General features: G+C 38.5%; 2 protein-coding genes across 2 annotated transcripts in view; both read right to left on the reverse strand.

Moving 5' to 3' along the window:
- The window catches only part of LOC103479280 (phosphatidylinositol 4-phosphate 5-kinase type-1 gamma-like), a 15208-nt gene extending 11917 nt beyond the window's left edge, over window positions 1-3291 (reverse strand). The window contains exon 1 of the mRNA XM_017309863.1: window positions 2618-3291. Coding sequence (XP_017165352.1) covers window positions 2618-2711 — 94 coding nt within the window. The 5' untranslated portion in view covers window positions 2712-3291. The remainder of the gene's footprint in view (window positions 1-2617) is intronic.
- Window positions 3292-4072: 781 nt separating this feature from the next.
- Window positions 4073-8069, reverse strand: LOC103479268 (phospholipid hydroperoxide glutathione peroxidase, mitochondrial-like). Its single transcript, XM_008433620.2, has 7 exons — window positions 7971-8069; window positions 7136-7230; window positions 5786-5930; window positions 5531-5682; window positions 4890-4914; window positions 4734-4793; window positions 4073-4567 (listed from the first exon to the last, which is right to left on the reverse strand). The coding sequence occupies exons 1-7, from the start codon at window positions 8031-8033 to the stop codon at window positions 4535-4537; spliced, it is 573 nt and encodes a 190-aa protein (XP_008431842.2). The 5' UTR covers window positions 8034-8069; the 3' UTR covers window positions 4073-4534.
- Window positions 8070-9409: the final 1340 nt, after the last annotated feature.

Genomic DNA, 9409 nt, shown 5'->3' on the forward strand with positions numbered 1-9409 from the left:
GCAACACGTATCAATGAAAGATGGTAACAATAAATCCCATTTTAAATTGCCATAAGCCATGTAAGGAACACAGCAAACGCTAGAGGCAGGTAGGCTGGGCAGATMAGAAGATRGRTGCAGATAAATAGAGGAGAATCCTGGAAGTAACCTTGTAAGTGCGGCAAGCTCTCACTAGCCTAGCCCCATCCAAGCTCTTTCGGACGCGACACGTTTCTTCTAGAAAAAAAGAGGTCTTGAATCCAATAGTTATTCTTCAGTCTTTACTGAATCCAAAAGGAAATAAAAATAACACACAGATTCAAAAACAAATAGAAAGTGACGGTCAAAAGACTGTGTTCCTCTAAGGGTGCCAGACTTCTACAAAGAGCATGCTCTAATCTKTCACAAACTAATTAGACAAAACAACCAATCAAAAGGCACCACGAAACAGGCTCAAGCACAATACAACCACGGATGCCCATCTCTTTCAAACAGCAGAGCAAAACATCAAACTCACGCCAAAACAAAACATCATTCTGTACCACGCTTCAAAAAATGTACATATGGCTCCTACAAACCTGTTTGAGGCTCCAAAAGACTCAGGCGAATGTTTACTTTCCAGTGGCGGTAAAATGGTTTAGAGAAAATAATATTCGAGTGAGACAATAGTCTAAAATCCAAACCTTCAAAAGGTTTGTTAGTGGTGATCAAACAATGTCATTGTTGGTTGTATCCTGGCTTTGGGAGATTACTAAAAAAGTGTGATACTGTGACCTCAAATCTATTTTTATGATTTTCTTTGGAAATATCCTACATTTGAAAAAATAAAATAAAATAAAATAATGAAATACTCTCATTAACATTGTCTCATATGCACTGCTTCTAGAGCTTTTCACAAAATGAAAAAAAAAAAAAAACATTTTGTGGAAACAATTTGGACCAGGAAAGTATCTGCTAAATCTCACAGTGATCCAACATGTGTGTTTATGCATTTGGCAGACACTTTTAAACAAAGTGACTTACARCTGAATAACTCACAATAAAGACAAAATCACAGCTAACAATAACTTAACCTGACTATTACCTGACTATTAAAAAGTAGTAGTCAGGTTCTACCAGAGACATTAGAGGTGACAGTGTAGAAAAGTAGTGCAGAGATAGAGGGGAGTGTATGGTAAGTGCCAGGATACGGATATTCTCTGAAAAACTGGTCTTCAGTAGTTCCTTGAACAAAACTCAGTTCTTCAGGATYGTCTCAAACCTAGCCTAGCATATTACCATGAACTCTTAGACCCCATGTATCCTGTTGTGGCAACAGAAGATATAGCATAGGATTAACAACAACTGTTAAGATGAACAGATTTGTTGGCAAAACGTAAAAAAAAAATCATTAAAATGACTAAATAATTCAAATTTCAAAGGATAACTCCAACTAATATACTGACTTTGTGTACACAATTAGAAATCAAAGCTGGACAAGTTGCATAAAACTATTTGAGAATCTAAAATCAATGTGGTTATTTTAAATCCAATGAGGCGACTCGTAGTCAGTCATTTGATTGATTTGCGTGGTTTTTTGCAGCCTCCTTTCAGCGGCCGTGCTGCAAAGCGCCTCTTTTCTTTTTTTTTTTTCCCCACCAGAGTGCCCACACCTGTAACCTGCAGATTAATGYTGGAACAGTGASCGTAGGACATGCACACAAACATTCTCGGTGGGATTAGGGTCAGAGCAGAATAAATGTGTCAGTGAGCAGCAAGCAACAAGCACAACAACATCACTGTCAYGTTCCAGCTGAGCATGATGGCCCGCCAGTTGTACTCTCAGTTTCAAAGTTTATGCACTAAAACAAAAAGCAAATAGAGACATCTCAAATTGATGACAGAGTAATAACATATTTTGGGAGCTCTGAGTGTGTCTTGGGGGCCTATATATATATATGTGTGTGTGTGTGTGTGTGTGTGTATGTGTGTGTGTGTCATAGTTAAGAGGATTAAATCTGCCTCTTATCAGCAGAGAAAATGGCGGGTCTGTAGCTATGACAGTAATGTAACACTGAACATAAGTAGACTTTGATTCCCTTGTTCTCTGGAGGTGACTATAACGTGTTTTATCAACTGAACAAGCATGTAGCATCATGTGCATAGATGAAACAATAAATGTATGCCCGTACATTCATATCTGCAAGAAACTGAAGTATGATTTATGTTAGAAKCTTAAATCAATAAAGGCATCCTTCAGATTGACATGAGAKAAGAATTGCAGTGATAGCAGCATAACATGTTGCGTGTCATTGAAAGATGCAGCTTCTGTTTCTAATGGAGTTTATCGATGTTTTCATCGGCAGAATGGCTCCATATTCAAATATCTACGTTTGCTTCCTCACAACAGCCGTGTGTACACACACAGGACACGGCGTGCATGGAGCTACTGACAACTGCTGCTGCAGAGAATTATACATAGCTATCAAGTCAAGCCATTTATTTGATCAAATAATGCKTTTTTAAAGTGTTGTACTTTTTTAAGCTGCTTATTGCTGCTTATTTGTATCTACAAATTAAAAAAAAAAAAGGACTCTACTAAAAATGTTCCTATGAGATTTTGACATCGCATTGAACACATTTAGGCTACGACACCTACCGGTGTCCCCAAAGTCAAGCTCCAGACTGGATCCGGCGGCCGCTTCCTCTGTGGGGCTTCCATCACTCCCGATTCCCGCAGTTGCTGGGTCCATGTCCCGCACGGCTCCTTGTGACGATGCGCAACCCTCGTCTGCCTCAGACGGAATGAGATGCAGCGATACTCGCCGCTAAACGGCCGGGCATCTCATCTTACTCTGCGTTTCCCGGTTCAGCTGCAGACGACGGCCATCACTCTCCGGTCAATGTGTTTTTGTCGCTGAATGTTTTTTTTTTTTTTTTTTGCGGCGACGCTGTCATCCTCAAGAGCCAGCGGTGCTGATCATCTCCTCCGCTGCTGTGCGTCATCCTCTTCACGCAGCGTCTGCATCGGGCTGAACTAAATGTGCAGTCGACTGCACGTTTTTCATTATGCATTCGGAGGCAATACAATAAAAAGTAAGGTTTGTGCAGTGATGTTGCATCCGAGGCGAACAGAGGCCTAAAAATGTTTTGAGCCTCTGACTATAAGTGTAGCCCATTTGTCAGTGAACAATTATCTGACAAGTATTAAATGCCTCTAAACGGATCATGCTCCAAATCTTCAGATTGGCATCGATTTGGAACTCCAGCAAACCACGGTCCGCGTTATTATTTAGAGATGGAGCAAACAGAAATCTTCCCAAGAGATGTCAGCAGCCAACGGAAATTTCTCCCAGCTCACCAGGACTTGAAACAAAAAACATTTAGACAAATTTTTAAATATTTCAACTTGACCAGAAATGACTACAATGCAAAAACTACATTTTAAATGGTAAAACTGTTTCCAAATTAATTTCATTTCAAGAAAAATTCGTTGGCTATATTTTGTCACTTCAGTTGGAACTTTTTCCTAATCAGTTTACAGCGTCTTTCATCCCCAAAACCACTTTTGTTTTGGTTTATGCAAATCTTGATTTTAGATCAAGTTTCAGTCAACACTGAACAGAAAGCAAAGTAGCATTATTTTCAAAACTTTGTGCTGCAGTTTGAGTTTTTTTCAGTAGCAGAAACCTGTTTGCAAGGTGATCTATTATGTTAACCTCCCTTACATTTGAAGCCCCCCATAATATAGGAAAGTTAAAAAAAAAAAAAAAAAAACATCTTCAGACAAAATAAATAATAAAATGCAATTAGAAATCCCTCCAAAAACTATGGATCATGTTTAGAAGCAGAATCCAGAGAACAGCTATATGGGAAGCATGGTTTGGTCAGTGGAAATTCTGAATGCCAGAAGTCCATTTCTCAAATGAAATATTTGGAAAAACCTATAAATGGGCAAAAAAAAAAAAAAATCTAACATGTTATCAAATATTATTTGAGACACTTTTGATTTTAAGGATTGGCATTGTACAAAAAACCTGTCAGATGCAATCGTCTAATTTCTGCTGCAAGACAAAATTCACATATAGGTAAATAAATCAACATAACACCAAAAGAATGTTCAAGACAGCATTTTATTTTCTTCATTTTATTCCATAAGTTACCAGTGTACGTTACAACAATAAGCTTTTTGACAAGTGCAAGGTAAACTAGCTCTGCATAAAGCCTAGTTATTTGTGGCATTTGTTCTTACGAAACAAAAGGTAAGCAAACTCATTACCAAACAAATAAACTCTTATGGTATTTGGACTGAAAAGAAAAAAAAAAAAGGAATGGCTGTTTATAGTGAAATAAATGATGCAAACCCTCTATATTGGCTAACAACTGTCCTCTCAAGTGGTCTTTACAAGGTTTGCAGTGAGCGGTTTCTGGAAATAAGTTGCACGCTGGGGGTCATCAGGCCCTGCCCACCCCGAGGTTGGGTTTACAGACAGGTCCGTCACTGGTCCAGACACACACGCACAAATACCCTGAAGTTCACGTGAGAGGTCAGGCAATAGAGGAACGCAAAGCGGTGCTACATGTATGTGGGCAGGTCCTTTTCCACCACCTGCAAAAAGAAACGCATTTGAGTTTCAAAGAAGCGTGTTTGTTGCTTCTAAGCTTTCATCAAGACAAAGGTTTTGAGGGTCGAGACTTGACAAAGTGTAAGACCATGGGCTCTAGCGTCATGATGCCGTGTACAGAAATATGTAAACGCAGCTGCAATGGATTACCTCTGGATCGTCAGTTGGACCGTATCTCTTCACCACCTCCCCGTCCTTGTTTATCAGGAACTGCAGAGCAAAAAATAAATAAAATTTAAAAAAGTCAAAGTTAACACGCTTGGTTGAAGACTGTCGTCGTGAACAAAAAAGATATTTCCAACATACCTTTGTGAAGTTCCACTTGATGCTACTGTTGGTAGAAGAAATGCATAAGAATTACAACCAAACCTTTATAGTTATGCATAGGAGTGTTTTTAAATAATAGTATTTTAAAAGTATAGCTTTAGGACGACTGATAAAATGTCAGTTTACTTTTGCATTTTAAGAAAGCTTTTAAAAGCAGAGGTAAAAGTAGGAGGGCCCTGCAAAAACTTTCACATTTCAAATTTCAGGGGAAAGCAGATGGCAGAGATAATGTGCTAGCTGTAATGGTTCATTAGTTCAGAAAGAGGGGTGACGCAAAGTGGTCATGTGAAACTTTTAATACCTTGTATTCTGATAAACGAAAACTGAATTCATTCATACAGCACACATTTAAAAACCCCTTTTGTGTTTCACATCATTAAGACCTTCTGTTACTTGCACACACAAGATTTATAATAGCTACAACTCGTCAAAGGTCGTTTAACTCTGGTTTGCGTAATTCAATCGTCTGTTACAAGAGCGATTTAGCAGAGATGCATTGCCTTGAGGATTGGGTTAAAGGAAAAAAATGACAATCATAAGTAAAGTAGTGGCTTGAACCTGCTTTAGACTGTGACCACAAAGAAAAAATAAATAAAAAAAAAAGCAGAAAACTGACTTACTTTCCAAGCAATCCCTTTCCTTTGGGCTGTGCCTTCATCCATTTCCACAGAGGGTGAGCATTGTCACCGTTTACCTCTATTTTACTAAAGAGATCAAACTCTGCGTTGTAACCTTTAGCAAACTCCTTAATCTCGGCTTCTGTCCCCGGTTCCTAAGTTGCAAAGAAAAAAATTAAAAAATAAAAAATATATATATATAGCATAAAACTATCTAGAAAAATGTCACTAACATCAGTTTTATGATGCGTTCGTTACCTGTCCTCCAAACTGGTTACATGGGAAGCCCAGGATGCGTAAACCTTGCTCAGCGTACGTAGCGTGCATTTTCGCAAGCTGAGTGTAGTTTACCTTCGTCTTTCCTCACTTAGAGGCCACATTTACAATGATGCAAACGTGGCCCCTGGCAGAAAAAAAAAAGAAAAGGCAAAAGTGTTGGAACAAATACTTCACTGCAGGTATAACTGGACATTGCTGGCTGCTTCAAACCCAAGTAGTTTCTGAATAAAGTAAAGTTATTTTTTTTCCCCCTTAACTACATGGAAAAAAAAGCAGTTTGAAAAAAGTCGTCACAACTAAAACAAAGACATTCATTGGTAGGAGAATCACGATATGATAACCCTAAAAACACATCATCAAATAGCTCCACAATCAGCTTAAACCAAGATAATATGAACTGCTGTTATTAAAGAACAGGCAAGCAACAACTATTCATGTTGCTTTTGATTTTTAGCTTGTATGTTTTAGTCATACATGGACATGAGCAAAGTTAGAGAATAAATACTGGCTAAATGTATTAGATGTTGAAATAAATATGCTCATTATGCATGAAATTATCCGTCTACTCATGTTCACAATCTTTACAGAGTAAAACAACAAGCCGATATTAGCGGGTTAATCAGTTACGGTATCTGCAAGTGTGGTGAGCATTTAGTTACTTAATCGATGTTGCCTGCAGGTTGGAGAGTTTAGCTCCAACTATCARTAACAGTGAAGGGTGGGTTCCATGCAGTGACTGTCTTATTTGAGTAAATTATCTCAGGACAGACAGATTTCTCTTCCGTGTAAATGAAGGAAACCGAAGGAGTCACATTTTAACTAGTTAAGYTAAACAAGGTGAGACTGTGGAGCGGGGTCATGTTGCTCTGTGCACTTTTTTTAAAAAAAAGGGTCATAAGAAGGTAGGATAATGTGAAATGAAATGTTAAAACTTTGATATACATTTAAAGTTTAATATAACCTAAAAACGACTCTTAAGTTTCACTTTGGAATAAAGGGAAGCATTTTTAAGCAATATAAAATTGCTTACAAATTTTAAGTATGATAAAGTATGCATACAAAGACTATAATTTGTTACCAATTTATTCCACTTTAGTGTTATCAACATGGTATATTGGTAAACTTTTTGCCAAAAAAAAGTTTTAGTTTACCTGAGGACAAGTTTTCCCCAAAATCCACCAAAAAGTGGATTTGTACATATGTACTTTTAAAAAAAATGGTCTTAAATCAATTTGCATGTCCAAATAGACTGCATACTGCCCAAGTTGCATCAGAATTTGGAACTTAAAAGGTACAGCCGAGCTTCCAAGTGCAGTAAATATATTTTACTTGTATTTTTCCAGAGACACCTCATTCCCGTCGATGTCTGTGGCAGAGAACTCGTAGATCGACTTGGCGGTTTTCCAATTATCCACCTGAGCACACTGAAATATGAAGAGATATTGCACATGTGAGATGACATGATTATGCAATAACCGAAKAGAAGGGTTGGATCTTACTCCTGCCCTTTAGCATGRACTAAAGGGCAGGAGTAAGATTAAGTAAGAAGATGAATCATATTTTCTCGCGAGTTCACCAGTTCTCATTTTGTGCGCACTATGGCCCATTTGTGTCACCATCCGCACGCCCYATCCCTCAAATGTGTCCGAGCAAGACATTTCCGAGAAAAAGGGGGCGAAGAAAAGCGATTTAACCGAAAATCTCCAGTGGTTCGTAATCTTATTGAATAACAAAGAGGAAAATAACAGGATTAGGCATAAACGGAAGAGCTTTGTTTTTATACACCACGGATTAAAGCARGTACAACGGAATATTTGAGCCCTCTACAAATMAACGAAACATAGTCGCGCTGAAACCTTAAATGAAATGGCTCACTGGAAAACGTAYTTCATACTGGAGAAACGTCCAAAATATTCCAACTCAGAACTTGCAATACGCMCAATTTATAACAGAGCGTGCTTTGTCGTTGCTGCAGCTTCAAGCTAACGATAACAAACGTAACAACATCGGACTCATTTGAATGGTGCACCGCACCAAAAAGCAGAAAAGCCCTGAATGTGACCTACATGTGGTCAAACATTCAGGCGGCTAAAGATTATAGTGTCACTTCGTACCGAAAGTAAAAGACTCAGGATAAGTACTTTATACAGAATTGTATACTTACCATAGCTCTGACTAGACCTCTGCTCCCCACTACACCTAGCAAAACTGTCGGTCTCAGCCACATAATGGCCACTCTTATCACATGACGTCCTAGTCTCCTCCCATTAATAATTCTCTTAGCTCCGCCCACGTTAWTACGGCAAACACTGGCTCTAACCAACATATTACAAAAATGGCTTTTTTTTTTAAATCAGGATTTTGCTAATTAAATATGTTCATAGTATATTGCAATCATTCCTTTCATACAGTCTAGACTCCCTGAAAAGGTGAAATTACATTTCAAAGAAATACTTTTGATTGTTTTGAGTGTGATGACATTTGACTTTTAATGCTGCTTCACATTGATCATAAGCTTTAGTAATGGAAMCCTTATCAGAAGTGCACTGTGTTTGTTAGTAAACACACTTAAGACAAGTGTGTAAGATAATGGGAGGGAAAGCTAATATTCCCTAAGTTAGTGGTTCCCAAAGATTTTCTTCTGGGCCCCCCTATGGGGGAATTCAAATTGCTCCTGTTATGTCGTATTAATCCCCACATTGAAGTAAAATTACCAAGTTATTGAGAACCTCAGCATAATATTTCAATTTAGATTTGAATCATAAGTTGTCTCCGAGACAAGACCAATATAATGAACCTTAAACGAATCTGCACCTGTTTCATTATTTCCCATTGAAATCATACACCCACTCAGATTTATTTTACCGATCCTGTACCCTTCTTTTAAACACCTTAAAGTGACCAATTTCAAATGAAAAGAAATCCTCATCCATCCATTTTCTAACACCCTTGTCCCTTAGTGGGGTCAAGAGGGTTGCTGGTGCCCATCTCCAGCTAACGTTCCAGGTGAGAGGCGGGGTACACCTGGACAGGTCGCCAGTCTGTCGCAGGGCAACACAGAGGGACAGGACACACAACCATACACACACACACCCACAGAGACAATTTGGAGAGGCCCATTAACCTGACAGTCATGTTTTTGGACTGTGGGAGGAAACCGGAGTACCTGGAGAAAACCTACACATGCACAAGGAGAACATGCAAACTCCATGCAGAAAGACCGGGGCCGGGAATCGAACCCGGAACCTTCTCGCTGCAAGGCAACAGCTCTACCAAGTGCGTCACTGTGCAGCCCATAAAAAGAAATCCTGTCTTGACGATATACTAAAAGAAAAAACCTGAATAGGCCATGATAAAATTCAAGTCCGCTAAAGACCACAATTTCTCAATTAATGTTAAATCCCTCATTTATGTGATATTCATGACCAATCCAGACCTGTCATAATAATTAATAACATTTGCAGTGTGCTCCAAATAAATCTGTCCCATTTCTTATCCCCATTTTTAAAAGATATCCTGAGAAATAAGAAAAAAATGCCTAATTTTAATGTCCAATTTTCATTATACCAAGTAAATTTGAAGCCGTTATCAACTAAGCAAAAT

This window comes from Poecilia reticulata, linkage group LG17, assembly GCF_000633615.1.
Source record: "Poecilia reticulata strain Guanapo linkage group LG17, Guppy_female_1.0+MT, whole genome shotgun sequence".
NCBI lineage: Eukaryota > Metazoa > Chordata > Actinopteri > Cyprinodontiformes > Poeciliidae > Poecilia > Poecilia reticulata.